At 33.3% G+C, this 17,008-nt stretch overlaps 1 protein-coding gene across 4 annotated transcripts; it reads left to right on the top strand.

Moving 5' to 3' along the window:
• The first annotated feature begins 270 nt into the window (after positions 1–270).
• On the top strand, positions 271–17,008 carry LOC123717637 (glutamate--cysteine ligase catalytic subunit). 4 transcript variants are annotated; one of them, XR_006754859.1, is made up of 12 exons: positions 271–737; positions 808–919; positions 1,945–2,128; positions 2,286–2,458; positions 3,773–3,972; positions 10,116–10,312; positions 10,943–11,114; positions 12,285–12,482; positions 12,852–12,986; positions 13,361–13,542; positions 13,843–16,032; positions 16,491–17,008. XR_006754859.1 is itself a non-coding variant. In XM_045673729.1 (12 exons), exons 2-12 carry the CDS (start codon positions 588–590, stop codon positions 13,997–13,999), a joined length of 1,860 nt encoding a protein of 619 aa, XP_045529685.1. In that variant the 5' UTR covers positions 271–435; positions 558–587; the 3' UTR covers positions 14,000–16,477. The 4 variants fall into 4 exon arrangements, 3 of the variants coding, with proteins under 3 accessions (XP_045529685.1, XP_045529684.1, XP_045529683.1); XM_045673729.1 differs by lacking the exon at positions 16,491–17,008 and having other exon boundaries at positions 271–435; positions 558–737; positions 13,843–16,477; XM_045673728.1 differs by lacking the exon at positions 16,491–17,008 and having other exon boundaries at positions 271–466; positions 558–737; positions 13,843–16,477.

Here is a 17,008-nt window from a genome sequence, read left to right as displayed (position 1 = left end):
AATATATATATATATATATATATAACCACTTGCGTAGAACCACGATTATAACTTACGAGTCACCTAATTATATAAAAATTATTAATCTTGTAAAACAAATTGAATTTAATAGCACTACTAAAAAAATTAGAAACTACTTGTATCTTATTTTTTTGTTAAAAAAAATAAATTAAAATTAAAAGCTGTAAAAGATCTGTCAGTAGTCAGAAGACAGAAACTAAAAATAAACTATGACAAGTTTGAAGTTTCCCGATGTAATCAGTTTTCAAGTTGTACGACTTAATGAATGGCCTTGTAATTTAAAAAAATACTTAGATACTTGCGCTTACTTATTTTTTGTTGTACCAAGTAGTACGTAATATTTTTCCGAGTCACAACAAATCAGCATAAATTTGTCGTTGTCATGAAGTTTGCATTTGTTTGAATCATATAAAGGTGTTCGTCGAAAAGTTTCTTTAACATTCAAGTGCGGCCTTTCAATACTGTGAATGAATATTTGTTTAATTTTGAACAGTTTTTGTTTTAATAGTAAAGTAAAAAATCTATGTGTTTCGCAGCTTTACATTTATAAAATCTTTTTCGCGAGAATGGGTTTACTTACCGAGGGAAGTCCATTGACTTGGGAAGAAACCAAAGCTCTAGCAGAACATGTCCGGCAACACGGCGTAGAACAATTTATAAATTTGTATAAAAAACTAAGGGACCGAACCGGTGATGTGCTTAAATGGGGTGATGAAGTAAGTGAACGATAATGTAATTATTTTTATTTTGTATTAGCTTGTAACTTAACATAAAATTTAATTGTAGGTTGAATACATTGTAGTGAAATTTGATGATGAAAATAAAAGAGCTACAGTCAGCCTAAGAGCTGCTGAGTTACTTCCTGAACTACAAAAGAAAGAACTTGAAGATCCTGAAAGTAATTATTTATTTATTATATACTTAATTTTAAATTAATCTATCTATCACCTAAAGTAATAATATTATAAGGTTTTTTTTTTTAAATTTGAGGCAATTACAATTTATATTTTGACCTATGCTTATATTTACTTAAGTTATGCAATGCTCTTCATACTTCATTGGATATATCCACAACTAACATTTATAACTATAAGAAATTATTACATAATGCACACACATTCATTTTATGGTGTTTTAAACTTCAAACACATAACAGTTAATGTAAAATGCATATAATATATAATACTTTACCTTAATGTTTAAAACTACTTCAGAACAGTTGAAGCAACTTTATTCTGCAAAACAAATAAGAATCTGTATGTAATAATTGGTTAAATTTATAATAAATGAACATGTTTATGTACTTTTAACCATTTTGATATTTCTGTAATATTCTTTTTAATAGACACCATTAATTATTACTTTTAGCAAAAAGTGCAAGTCATTTTTAGTATCTACAAGGTCATCAAAGTGTTGGCAATATTAATACATTTAATGGTTAACCACAATGTACAATTTTAAAGATATTATTTTGTATTATGAAACATTATGTTTTCTGTATACAGACAATCTCTGTCCAATGTTTAGTTTAAAGATTACAATTTTTTTTTCTGAACTGTCTTCTACTGCTAGAAATCTTACCTGTCTATTTTGGGAATAACAAGTAGCTATATAAATTAATATCTTTGCTATTCCATTTCCAAATATACAAAAAAAGCAGATTTATGTCTACTCATAGTTAGTTGTTATTATGTTGATTAAAGTTAGAACTATGTTTGTTACCATAATTACTTATCTCGTATAACCCTCAAATTCAATACATTTTCAACATACCATAAGTAAAAAACTATGATTAGGTCTAACTATCAACCCTATTTTACCCTAACTATATGCCTATATGCATTGCATTAGTGAGACAAACTTTAAGTTAACCATTTTTCATATTGTTTATAAACATAATAAAATCCTTTTTATTTTATGCAGATGCCAAGTCTCTTTGGCGTCCAGAATATGGAGCATATATGATAGAAGGAACTCCAGGGAAACCATATGGAGGACTTCTAGCTCATTTCAATATAGTTGAAGCGAATATGAAGTTTCGCAGAGCTGAAGCAAGTACTTTATTGAAAGACGGAGAAGTTATTATGAGTATTACAAACTTTCCAAGGTAATGATTATTGATGACAATAAACAAAGATAAGAATCATTGAGATTGTTGAATACAAAAAATAGAGACAAATGAGATCTCTATCATTGAAATCATATTTCTCCTCCGGCCATGACTGGCTTGTTTTAGTCACAGTGCAAGTTTAAATCATTTGTAGGTTAGGCTGTCCGGGGTTCACAAGTCCACCATACACACCGACACCAAACAGTGGAGTATCTTTGTCTCGGTTCTTCCCCGATGAAGCAATATTTCCTGGGCATCCTCGTTTTAAGACATTGACATCAAACATAAGGGAGAGACGAGGCGAAAAGATGGAAATTAATTTACCCAGTAAGTACATTGTTTTTGTTTTGATGAAATAACACTCTCCACCAAGTCGTTAAATAGCTAGATTAATCAATCTAATCGTATTATTTTTTAATTAATTTTGTTGGAACATTAAAATACAAGTAATATTGCACTTTTTTACATAAGTTTTACACATCTATTTTCTTTATATAATTCATAATTGTACGGAGTTATGTAATCTAACGTTAGTTAAGTTAGAGTTGATAATTAGAAGCGCTCGAAGCTTAAACACAATTTGATATAAATAATAGAGTACTATAGCTAATAATAAACAATTAAACTGATTAAGTGTTTATGGGTTTCAATTCGTTACTCACAAAAAATGCATGATGTTTTTAGAAATTATAAAAAATAAATAATATAAACGCGAATTTATATTAAAAAACTTAACTTTTCGAGAGCTTTAGAAGGAAAAGAAATTCTGTATCGTACACATTGTCAAAAGAGTTATCTCGCGAAATCATTCGCGATAGAATTGTTATATTAATATATTTAATAAATACAAAGTTAATTGACCCAAAGTTCTAGTTACTACTAGTCTATTTAGCTAACAAATTCAAGAAAGACAGAAAAATATAAAAATTCAAACATTAATAGTGTACACAATCTACGCTTCCTATTACTATGAAAATTACCATGTACCTGCTACTTGTAATGGTAGTTAAGTCATTCAGTGGAATCTCTATAACTCGAATGTCAAGGGAAATGTAAAAAATCGAGTTACGAGTTTTCGACTTACATATAATTTAACTGCTGAACTTACAGAGTCGATTTCTAAGTGTATTTTTTTATTTGTAGAGTCGAATTTGAATAACAATTCAACTCTAGATTAAATTTGTAAAAGTTATGTTAATAAAAGACAATACTAAGTTCTATGAATATTCATTTGTAATTCATTTATTGCACGTGTACAAGACAAAGACAATAGATTAGGAGCCCCGAACACGAGCATGCATTTTGGATTTTATTGCTATTATTTCGGGAAATTGGAATTCCAAGTAACACGTTAGTATATTTTACTCGTACTAAGTCCCTTTTGAAATTCGAGTTATCGAGTATAAATATGTATTAACATTTTGTTCGAGTTACAAGGTATAAATAATTTAAGATGAAGGGGTTCGAGTTATAGAGATGCCACTGTATAATGGTTAAACGTTAAGACCCTTTATGTAAAATTAAATGAGTTAGAAGTATATTTTTATGCGATTGAGTTTTCAGCGCGTTAGATATTATAAGTGATCTACATTGAGTCATGTTTTCATGGAATGTGTGTAAAAAGATGTTTTTTTCTTTTAGTATACCGCGATGTAAATACCAAGATACCTGTAGATAATTACCACGAGCTTGATAAGGGATTTGCGAAGCCTGATTGCGTCTACATGGACGCGATGGGTATGGGTATGGGATGCTGTTGCCTTCAGTTGACGTTTCAGGCGTGTTGTATTACTGAAGCGAGGACGTTATATGATCAGCTGGCACCACTGTGTCCTATAATGGTATGTCAATTATACTAGAATTTTTTTTATAAAAACGGACAGGAATATATACATGATGTAAAATGACACCCATAGACACACATTTCTATAAGCCAAATGCGTTGCCGGACTAAAAAGGATTTATCATTAATAAAAAGTTTAGCTGGTTATTTTAACAGCTCTCACTGAATTATCTTCTAACTGACACATATTTTCTTACCGCAACATATTGTCAAGTTCAATTTAGTTCAGACATCCATTACGTAGTCGGTCTTGGTTCATCTCTGAAGCTTGTGCCCGTGTCGCCGCAGAATTCCCTCCCCCCTGTTTGCGTTCCGCAGCGCCTAGGTTAACTTAATCGGTCCAGCAAGTAGGGGATGGAGTTCCAAGTCGGCCTTTAATTCCAGTCACAATAAGTTTTCCGGATTTCCAATAATATCTTGCGCGGTAGTTAAGTGTCAAAAGACGACTTTGTTTTGCATCGTTAAATTATTTTAAAAGAACACACTACTTACAAAAAACAATATATCAATGATAAGTGTGAACAACATTGTAAACATTACAATGATAAAAGAGAGTTAATAAATTTTACAATTAACTAGATTTAGTAAAACAAATAAACAATGTAACGATTTGGTACATTTCTACATTGCAATTGTTATTATTGGTGACAGACGTGGAGACAATTAACGTTTAAAAATAAGCAAAGTAATCTTAATTTAATAATATTATCAAAATTAAAGCCTCAGCTAACATCGGAATATTGGGCGTTGACATATCGAATAACGTCCAGTTTCGCGGTCATTTGGAAGGGAAGGCTAAATTAGCCTCCAAAAAGCTTGATGTGCTCAGCAAGGCGAGACGGTACTTCACTCCGGGCCACCGCTTGCAACTCTATAAAGCGCAAACTCGGCCCCACATGGAATACTGTTCTCACCTCTGGGCGGGAGCTCCCCAGTACCAGCTCCTTCCACTAGACCGTATTCAACGAAGAGCGGTTCGAATCGTCGACGACCAATCACTTTCCGTGCGGCTTGATCCCTTGGCGTTGCGTAGAGATGTTGGGTCCCTCTGCATCTTCTACCGCATTTACCATGGGGAGTGTTCAGAAGAGTTGTTCGGTCTAATACCCGCAGCTGAGTTTCATTATCGGACGTCAAGCCAAAATACAAAATACCATCCGTATCACCTCGACGTCCGTCGTTCCACAACTGAGCGTTTTCTAAGGCAGTTTTTGCCGCGCACCACCACTATGTGGAACCAGCTGCCCACTGAAGTATTTCCGAACCAATTCGACTTAGGGTCCTTCAAGAAAAGAGCGTACCAATTCTTGAAAGGCCGGCAACGCACTTGCGAGCCTTCTGGCAGTGTGAGTGTCCATGGGCGGCGGTATCGCTTCACATCAGGTGAGCCACTTGCCCGTTTGCTTGCTATTACATAAAAAAAAAAATAATAATAACTGTTCATATAGGTTAACAAGTACACTTATGAACATCAGAAAAGAAGTTCTAAGAAAAGAATTCTAAATTTACATTTACTAAGTTCGCAAGTCAGGGGCGTAGAGCGGGCAAGAAACTCTCCGCCACTCTTTAATCGCTAAGTCGCTAAACCGCCATCTTGTCTGTCAAATTCCGACTTAAATTTTAGGTTACAAACCCCGCTAGATTATTCAAATAAAACTTTAACAGTTAGCAATTGATTATCGCTTAAATATTGTCATATTGTAAAATTGTTAAGTTAAAAGTTTTGAAATACCAAATATTGACTATTAATTCTAATATGACCCAATGTTTTAATAACAGTGAAACTAACTCGAGGTTTAACTAAATATTATGACTTTCATTTGAAACGGTACAGATGTTACGCTAACTAAGTTGGGAGATTAATAATATTATTATGAAATCACTGACATTGTCATTGGTTATCCTTAGACGTAACTAAACTTCCAGCATCTTTTAATAGAAAAGAGATTAAAATGAGTGGCGGTTTCAAGCACACAAGGTTGAACTTTGTCTATTCAAGGAACGAATCAGATATCTGAGGCCCAGATCTAAAAGTTTGTAGCGGTGCTGGTTTATTTTTATTTATTCCGAAAGTTGTCTATGGAAAGGGTCTCAGTGCTGTGTAAAAGATAACACGAGGAAATCCTTAAAATGAGAATTTAAGCGTTGATAAAAAAAATAACAATTAATTCAATTCCTTTATCTCACCCAAATTTTACATATTTCTAGTTAAAATGTTGACGTACCTTGTCAAGTATTTAATTAACGGTCAAAGATAAACTCCGATTCATTCAAATCCTTGTACTTTAGATAAAACATTATCAAACGTTATCAATATATATTATTTTTGATTTATGGATTCTAGTGAATATTGAAATCAAGAATAGATAACTACACGGAAGGATAGTGTGACCGCAAGTGTGCATAACACCTGACAATCATAGTACGTAAGGCTGTACGAGTGCCAAATTTATATTAAAGAGTTAACTTACAAAAACCGAACGAAAAAATATTCGAGTAGTTATTCATACAAAATTCTATAAATGGCTTTACTTGTTGTGCGACGAGTTGCGTTGCATGCAATGTTTCTTTTAGTCATGAAGGCGAAAATTAAGTCTCTTAGTATTTAATATAATACTATAGTAATTAGCAAAGTGCATGCGTACAAAGTACACATGTCAGTAATGAAACTTTGTAAATTAATTATTACTAAGGTAAAATCCCCAATAGATGGTCATGTACCACGTGCTAATCATAATATAAATAAATAAAACTGCGTTTACTGCTCAAGACGTTATGCGGCAGACGTCGTTTGTCAAGGCAATTTTTGCGCACCACCTTTACGTGGAACCAGCTGCCCACTGAAGTATTTCCGAACCAATTCGACCTAGGGTCCTTCAAGAGCGTACCAATTCTTGAAAGGCCAACGCACTCGCGAGCCCGAGGCATTGAGAGTGTCCATGGCGGCGGTATCACTTAACATCAGGTGAGCCTCCTGCCCGTTTGCCCTCTGTTCTGTATAAGCAAAGTATTCTTAATGTGCAACCATAGTTGAATTATAAAATTGTAAGTAGAGTAGAATCACGTCAAGTACTGTTAATATGTCCCAGGAGACGGAATCCTAGTATGGAGGCTGAGACACTTTGTCTTTTAATAATCCACCTTTTCTGTTATTTGTAGTAAATTTTTCTTTTATGAGTTGGTATACTCTTTCCTTGATTAACGGGTTTAAATCTATAAATAAAAATGAATCCCTATTTGCTTTGGTCACGGCTGGACCGATTTCGCGAATTCTTTTTCTTATAAAAATTAAGAAAATGACGCGGAAAATTAGAAAATTTAAGATTACTTTTGTTACGATGGCAAATTTTTCTTTTTTATTTCGTTCAAACTCTTTTGATGTAACCTAATGGCGTTTGACAGAATGAGTGCTGCAAATATCGTCAAAGAGGATGGAAGAAAAATGAATATCGTTTAAAACAAATGCTTCGATCGGAGTTATTATATTGATAAAATAATTACAGTCGCTAATTTTGGCATTAATCTCTATGTAATGTTTTTCACATGACCAGTTATATGTCGCCTGTTCCCATGTCGGAATACCAACAATACTATTTATATACGCGCCAGAAAAACAACCAAAGAATATGGTATATCATAAAGCATTACTATGATAAACACTTTGTTCCTGAAATATTTTTACCAATACCAGTTCAAAATCAATATTCATAGTTTAGTTACGACGTCTTTTGGGTCCGATTTTCAATATATTAGGATCGGTTTGTGCTTGGGTTTAAGCCCTAGGTTCAAGAGATGCCCTACGATGTTTCTCATCAATAAAATCCAAGAAAAACTCAATTTTAGCACTTCATGATTAAGACACAAGGTCAGTCGAGACAGATATTATATAAAATCGTATATATAATATATAATTGCGTTATCAATATGCTCTGTAATAGGTGACGTAATCTATGAGGCTATTTAACGATGATTTTATATAATATTATCTATTAAATAATTTTTGTTCCGGCGATTTTAAAGATTGCCAACGTGACAGGACTCTTTTTAATTTATTGAACAAATCATATAATCATATCACATTATATCATATGGAATGTTATCGGCATGATTTTATTTTTAGATATGACAAAGAAATTACTGTGCAGATTTTTCGCCTACTATCATCGTACTTATATGTTTCGCCGCTAAAATATACATATATATACTTTATCTTTGTAATTTCACACGAAAAGTACTGGATCGATTTCAAAAAAAATTCACCATTAGCAAGCTGCATTATCATTGACTGACAAATGATGATAGAACAACAAATCTTACTGTATGTACTTATAGAACGTATCAATATCTACAAAAAGAATGTTTTAATGTCGGAAATTCTGCGTAAAAGATGTTATGAATTTGATAATGTATTAGATATATATTCGTTGAAAAGTTAAATCTGTTAAATTAGATTATGAGTGTGTGTGTCTAATAATCTTAAAAGAAATAGTAAAAACTAAGAAAACATTACCTGCCCACATCGTATCCCTAGCTTTCTTACTAACTACTTACTGACGTGCGACTTATCTTAAATTATCGTGATTTGTCTTTTTACTTTGTATTTTTAATGTATCATCTTTTTAGTTTAGTTTTTTTTTGTTTTCTGTTTAGTTTCGTCTTAATAACTGTGTATAACATGTATTTTTGCACTTATTGCCTATCTTATGTAATTTAATTTTCTTTTTCTTTACTCACAGTGGTTGCTCGTAAGCGATAAGGCCGCCAGTTGCCCTCCTTTTGGTTTAATTATGTTCAATTTTTTTTAAATATTGTAATGTAACGAAGTGTCAAATAAAACTAATTTATGATAACAAAAATATATCTACAGTCCGAGTTAGTACTTTCCACTACCACGAGATCGTTATCTACGCCAGTTAAACTGTGGCTAGTACATAATATACTTACATCATATTTTAGTTTAAGTTTCGTATAACGACCTCCGAAGGCGTGAAGAATTTATTTATTTTAACGTCACCGTATTAAGGCCATCCGTGTCTATTATAGCCAATATATAACCAAAAAATATTACCAATGTAATGCCAATGCGCATCTCATAGAGATCGCGAGACGCATAACACACCATTCGTGAATTACTTTATTATATGTTTTAGTAGAAATTTAGTAGAGTAATGGGAAAAGTTCCAGGACACAGTGGCAGGGGGGTATCATTAAATAATACAATAAAATCCTGTGCACCAATGGACCTTCAAAAACATAAGCATAAAAAACAATGAGGAATGTCTTAGAAAGATGGCTGATCACAATGTATGTTAGTAAATACAAATCGCGAAACAGTTACAGAAATCTGAAGACCGAATCATAAGTTGTGGCGTTCCTTTTTTTCTCACTAATATACTAATTTTATTTATTGCTTAATAGTTTATATAGCGCTAGTTAGCAAACAAACAAAAAATGTATGCCTCAGGGACAGTGAACATAAATAAAAGTATATATATCGCAGTAAAGTAGTTAAATCAGAGAGTTAATTGAATCTCTAGACAGTTAATTAAAAATCGATGTTCAATCAAGTCGCTAAAGTTCCGTCAGACAAGTGAGTGAACGAAACGTTTAACGAGTTTCCTAAACGTTCTTACGCAACAAGACTAACCTAACCTAACCTAACCATTTACAATAAATCAAAACACGGAATTACCAAGCTCAGTTCTTCACCATCACACCGAAATAACAATAAAAAATGAAATAATCATGGCGGAGTCTTGTTTTACATTGTTAATCAACACGCTGGCTTTCGGTCAGAGAGATAGTTAAACGTTTTCGACGTTGCTTTATTTAAATCAAAATTCTAGCGACTTGATTGAATATCGACATTAAATTAACTGTCTAGAGATTCAATTAACTCTGATTTAACTACTTTACTGCGACATATATTTCTAATAAAGTTTTTTATTTATTTTAAACTAATGTATGGTATCCATAATTTTTTTCTAAGCACATTTTTACATCACAGTATATACGCTTGACAGATGTTGCTTGGAGAGATCAGCTATTGCTCCATCATCGAATCAATGCTGCCAATGATTATGACACCCGAATACTCTTACCTTGTCCCAGTTTAGACATTAATGTAGATTTTCTTTCTAGTTGGCCTTATCAGCGGCCTCGCCAGTCTACCGCGGATTCCTGACAGATGTCGATTGTCGTTGGAACGTGATTTCTGGTTCAGTAGACTGTCGCACGCGTGAAGAGCGTGGCCTCGAACCGTTGAAGAATAACCAATTTCGCATTCAGAAGTCAAGATATGATTCCATTGACTCATATCTATCGGCCGAACATGAAAAGTGAGTTAAAACTTATCAAATTAAATATATTTTTCATCGGATTTATAAAACACTTATTTATCAATATTTACAACAACTATCCAAATTTTGTAAATGCGCGACGAAAAACGGTCTTTTCTTTTGTAAAATGCATTAAAAACAAAAGTGTAATGCAACTTGTATTGCAGATTTCGTATTTTATATCAAAGTATATCGCATCATATATAATGCATCTTCTATGGCATCGTTTCTTGCGGGAGTAGCGACTTTTGGGGGGGTCGAGTTTTAAAAGTGTCACAGGCTATTGAAAAATAATATATACAAACCACATATATGTACAAAAGATTCCTTAAACATAGCGCTCTATGTACAAATTATAAGACCGATCGCAAGTCTGTTTTCGTGGGTCGCGACATAAAAATGGTTGAGAAAGAATGTTCTAAAGTATAAGATAGTGATTTTATATAGATAGATAGACTACACGACGGAGAACAATTTCACAGAAAAAAAAAACAGTAAAAACACAAGATTTTAATAGTAATTTCCTATTAAATTTCGGAATCATAAATATGATTATTCATAGTGGAAAAGTTGATAATAAATTCGTTTAAAAAAGTTTTATTGAGGAATTAAATATATTTTTAATTACAGATACAATGATATACAAATAGTTCACGACCCGAAGATTTACCGTCGTCTCCGTGAGGGTGGAATTGATCATCCGCTAGCATTGCACGTGGCGCATCTCTTCATACGAGATTCAGTTTCATTATTCAGCGAAAAGGTTCACCAGGATGATGAGAATGACACAGATCACTTTGAGGTTAGTATTTATGTTTTTCCTTCACTTAACGTTCCAGATGACACCACCATCCCATAAAATGAAACAGGCGCAAGTGGCTGGGACATTGCATCGCATGGCCAACGACAGAACCCCAAGGTCCTTACTGAACTCACAACCTGGTGGTAAGAGAAAACCCTATAGATCGAGGCTGAGTTGGTGGGATGGAGTTGCCAACCTTGAAACAATGGGAGGTCGAAGTTGGACGCAAGAAGTTAATAGAATGACGTAATATACTGGAGAGGTCCACAATGTATAGCATTGATGATGATGATTAAGGATTTCACTGCCTAGTCATGAGGAGTAAAGGACATTATAACGTTTTCTTCGAATGAGTATTGCAAAAAATGCCTGATGTTATAAGAGTACCTGGGCCACGTGTTGCGCCATGACATATCCACTTCTTCAATTAATTATAATGGGTACAATCCATGGAACACGGTAGGTTGGTAGAAGAGACGAAACTTGGATTCGTTAAGTGACTGCGGAAGTGTTGCTGCATCTGCCACAGGACAAGACACGCTTCACAAGACTGATCTCTGACTGGACTGGCTAAACTCCAGTAATGAAGAGTAACTAAAAGATGTAGAATTGCAAAAAATACAAATAACTAAAGGCTGGATTGGATCTCTTCTTTCTGATACGCCGACTTTCTGCCTCACAATTGTCGAGACCCACAACTGTCTTTATTTGGTCCGACAAACGGGTAGGCGATCCCCAACTTCTACTTACGAGTCTTTATAAATACATTTATGTACTAAGGGCGTTCAAACATCCAACCTTTCCTTTTTTCTTGAAAATATTTGTGTTTGGATTTAAATATTTCAAACATACACTGCCAAGGCTTGCAAATGCCGGCCCTTTTAAAAGTGGTAAGCTCTTAAAGGACCCTAAGTGGAACATCAAGCTCTATAAAAGGAATAATTTTTCACCTATTGCAATATTTTTTATTGATCGAAGCTTAGTGTTTATGTAACTTTATATTATTACAATCAAAAAAGCAAATCTTTCTGTTTATGTGCGTGACTCAATTCTCTTGAAACTCTTTTTTAAACACGTGCGTATGTACGTTCTTTTACGAGCTAACCTTGTGACTTAGCACGTAATGAATTCTTTCTATTTCCTTATTTAAAAGAGTAAATCATATTACAGAACATCCAATCAACCAATTGGCAGACCATGCGCTTTAAGCCACCCCCACCGAACTCCCGTATCGGATGGAGAGTGGAGTTCCGTCCATGCGAAGCTCAGCTGACAGATTTTGAAAATGCTGCTTATGTCTGTTTTGTTGTACTGTTGACCAGGGTCATACTGTCGTATAGACTTAACTTCGTGATGCCTATAAGTAAGGTATGTATTCAAAAGTTTATTATCAAATCTATTAAAGTGTACGGCAGATGTTGTACTCAGAAAGCCGATCTTCTATTTGCCTTTTTGAATAAATGATCACGCACAGATGCCCTAATCTGAGGCAAAGACTTGTACATGCTTGTGGTACCATGTTTTAAATATATGCATTTATAAATAGAAACAAAACACACAATTGTTTAATAAATATAGAAACATAGATATATGTACCCCAGACGAAGACTTTACAACACAGGACCAGTATCTGTACGACAAAATGTATTGTTGCGATTTAGCAGGGTTTGTGTTTAGTATTATCATTGAGTGAATTGATGTACATTATGTTATTTGTATTAAGTATAATATTCATAGGTGGATGAGAACATGCAACGCGCGCAAAGACGTGGTGCGTGTACGCAACAGAAGTTTTGGTTCCGTCGGGACGTACGCTCGCCCGACGTGGACGCGTACGCTGAGATGACAATCGATGAGATTGTTAATGGAAAGGTAAATTTATATTTATATACGACTATTTATTTTCTTTTAATACATTCTTACCTAAAAAAAATAGATTAATGGAAGCCTAGCTCGCCTCCGTGCTATGTGAAAAAAATGATTTCCAAATATTTCGTGTAAATATCTAAATAAATAAATAGTTATAATTTTAGTCGAATAGATAATCCCAAATTTAAGCATGATACAATACTCCCAATCGTCTAACGATATGTGCTGACAATTATATATCTACTAGCATCTACATTCTACACACTCCGTCATCGCACTAGTAGTGGATCTTATGATAATACAGCAAAGGACTGTTTATTATGTGTGGTCTAATCAGCAAGACTCGCTTACTCCACTTATAACTTAATTATCTATAGGATGGCGTATTCCCTGGTCTGATTCCGTTAATCGAATCGTACCTCTCTGGTATGGATGTGGACGCGGATACACATTGTTCAGTACAGCAATACCTGAAGCTCATACAACGGAGGGCGTCTGGTGAAATTTCAACTATGGCCACCTGGATCAGACAGTTTGTCACTTCACACCCGGAATACAAGTAAGTTCTAAGAAATCCTTACAGGATTCACCTGTTATGTGACGAAAAGAACGTGGAGCTCGAAAGCCTGCGATCATTTGGTTAAGGATTTTGTGGAGGAAGATGATGAAGATGACATTTTCCACTTCTCTCAGGCATTTTCTCATTGTAGACTAACCATTAATGTCTGTGTCATCGTGATATAGTGATGCGTTTTATGAGAAGGTTGATCAATCTTGCATTGCAACGATTCCTATTCGATATACGATATACTTAACAATATTATCAGGCCAGGAGTAAGTCAAATACTTTCTTTTTTAGAAAAGACTCGGTGGTGACGGAGAGAATAAATTATGACCTTTTGAAAACTGCGCACGGAATTCAAACTGGAGCAATTCCGGCGCCAACATTACTTGGAGGGAGCAATGTTTCCAAAACCAATGACGACATTCCTACAGCATTCAAAGAATGTCCTTAGATACTCAGATTTAGGAGCTGCCTTAGAGCGCTCATAAAGTAATTGTGTGGATGTTCTCACGCGCAGTGTTTTCAGATTAGACAAAAATTTTAGTAAAATAATATATTTTTTAATAACTAGGAATATTTTATTTTTATCAATTCTGAGGGTAGAAAGAAGTACCCTCTCATTTTATACAAAAAGTTTGAAGTTTATTTTTAATACTTATTTATTTTCTATTATAACTACGTATTTATTTATTATTTAATTAAAATTAAAAGAGAATTTGATATTTATTGATTACTGTATTTTTAGTATAAAAACACTAATTTTGCTGGTATTATTATCCGATCTGGAAGCACTGTTACCAGTGCCTTCTCTTGAATTTATTTTTGTTTCAAAAACCTTTGTCTATACTTTTTATACCCTTGTCAATTGTCCATGTCATATTGAATTATGTTTAAATGTTTGTCTATTTCAATTAAATTGTTCTATTTGTTTTTTTTTATTAATAAAATTTTGTGTCTTTAAATTTATAAAGTAAGCTTTAGTTGCAACGCCTATTACAGTTTTACTTCCAGTTTTTGTTTCATAACTTTGCTATAGGCAGTACTTATTTTGATTAACACTTAATTCATCTAATTCAGTCGTCTTCGGGGAGGTTTTTGTTAATCTTTGAAGCAAAACACGATTACATAAGCTACAGTGAGTTTGACAAATTAAACGTGATAGTCTGTGCAAAAACAGAAAAAAAACGTAATATCTAAAATGTAGAAAGAAAAATACGCTTGTATAAAAAATAGGCGTTATGTGGGCGTTTTTGGTACTACCAGAAGTCGGCATTGTACGAAACTAATACGTAGTAGAAATTATCGTAAAGCAAAACTTAGTTTTTATACAAATATTTGACGTAACACTTTGTCAAACTCATTACAGACAGAGTATAAATAGTAGTTAGTTAATATAATTTGTAATGAATTTAAATAATACATTTTTATTTAATGCATTTTTTTATTAATTCTTGAGAAATATTTATAAATTGGTTGCGCGGTTGTAAGCAATTAAATGAATTTTATGATGGACGTAATATTATTTTTATGAGTTTAATCTTAAATTAGTTGTTGCCATAGTTAAAATTTATTTAAATGATTGGATATGATACATTCGTTTCATACCATCAACATAATAATGTTTTCCAGCGTGGATTTCATGGAGAAATTATTTTTTGTATTTTAATTTAATGTATACAAGATTTCTGCCTACGCCGGTATTGAAGAATATTTTATCGCTAGCCCGTAATGGTATGAGACGGCATGATGAAGACTCCTATAATCGTAAAGCTATATTTAGGTTCTGAGAAATTTATTTACTTAACAGCGATCATCAGAGTCGCGCATTAATTATTTAAAGTGGAATTATTTACTTTGAATATGATTTAAAAGAAGTTATGCAAAAAAAATTGGTTCTATTTTATTGTTTAATATTTAAGTTCGTTATACTTAATGGACGACTCTGAGTACGTGTAAGACTGTGATAAATGTTATCTTTATGTCAACTGTTTGTCACATACTGATGTAATTCTTACGAAAAACCTTAACGCAACATCTAATCTAAACTTATGTATTTTTTTTTAAATTCAATTATTTTTGAAAGCGTTCCAATTAATCATATACTACAGAATATCGCAATAACTTTGATCAAAGTGAAGATGTTATAATATTCATTAGAAGATGGATCTTTTCTATGAAGTTTGTCAGCAAAGAGTTTCCATTATTATTTATTACTATAGATAAATAGTGGCAGTGCTACCATTAGAAATAAATTCAAGGCTGGAACTTGCTAATAAGAAGCACATAATCTATAGTACACACGTTACATCGACCTCAATTCAACATTTTGAGATTAGATAAACACATGACTGGATTTGAACAACTTTTATTGTTATTAACATTTTTCCTTAATATTAAATAATACACAGGTGTTCCTAAGAGTCGCTTCATATGCCTTGTAAAAAATTGTTTGAATTTGTTAATATTCTGTGATGCTAACAAGGTGTTTTCCCTCCATATTTAGGGGTTTTTAATTAAGTTTAGCACGATGCTATACCATTTATAAACCTAACCCAACCAAATATAAACTCCAAACGTCTATAACTGAAATATCAAAATGCGTATATTACTTCTAGAACGAAATAACAGCTATTTTAAATGCATATTAGAAAATGGTCCTAATGGGAACATTCGGTAGTTGGCATCAATAACATTTTGTGGGATTATCGTATCTCAGCCATATGCGTTGGAACGCTTTAGGGAGCGTTCAAGTGTTGCGTAATGAATTTTGGGGGGGGGGGGGTCCTCTTGTAAAACGTTACGATTCGGGGCGGGGATTGAATTACGCGTTATAGTCCACTTTCCACCACATAATGGTCAGTTTTAGGTACTGGGGGTGGTCACGAAACGTTTCACTATTGGATACAAAAACGTTACGGTGGCATTTCATGGGGGGGGGGAAGGTCAAGAATCTCCAAAATTGCGTGACGTAATACTTGAACAGTCCCTTAGCTCTTACTATTTTCAATTGGCCATAGTACCGTCAGGCGATTTTATTAATTAATTATAATTTAATTTTTATACGTTTATTTTTCAATTTATATAGATTTTACTAAATTTGAAATTTTGTTTTGTATTTTACTAGGATTCATATTTGTAAAGGTTGCGTTAAGGCTTCGTTAACGAGCTTCTTGTACACATGCAGCATTTAGATCCATTCACGATTCACACTACTGGATATATACTCATCATTATACCAGCCGAAATGTTGTTTGGTGTCACTTAAAACATTATATACTTTTATATAGATCTAATTGCATCGTGTAAAGTAGTTTCTCTTAATCACACTATGTGAGAAAGAGACGGAAGAGTGCTTTGGTTGGACTGCAATTAGACGAATTTATAATGGTTTTACTACAAAATATTGTTAATGCTGTTACCATTTAACGATGTAAACGTTTATTAGAAATAAAACTATATT

Source organism: Pieris brassicae, chromosome 13 (genome assembly GCF_905147105.1).
Source record: "Pieris brassicae chromosome 13, ilPieBrab1.1, whole genome shotgun sequence".
Taxonomy (NCBI): Eukaryota; Metazoa; Arthropoda; class Insecta; order Lepidoptera; family Pieridae; genus Pieris; species Pieris brassicae.
Note: the sequence above shows the minus strand (reverse complement) of the source record. Positions and strands in the feature narration are given on the sequence as shown.

What these genes read in the sequence shown, in the direction of transcription:
- LOC123717637 (XM_045673727.1), top strand. Translation starts at nt 489, where the DNA reads ATGAATATTTGTTTAATTTTGAACAGTTTTTGTTTTAATAGTAAAGTA. An exon ending in ATGAGATTGTTAATGGAAAG is followed by an intron (nt 12,987 to 13,360) that starts GTAAATTTATAT and finishes AATTATCTATAG; the next exon opens with GATGGCGTATTCCCTGGTCT. An exon ending in ACTTCACACCCGGAATACAA is followed by an intron (nt 13,543 to 13,842) that starts GTAAGTTCTAAG and finishes TTTCTTTTTTAG; the next exon opens with AAAAGACTCGGTGGTGACGG.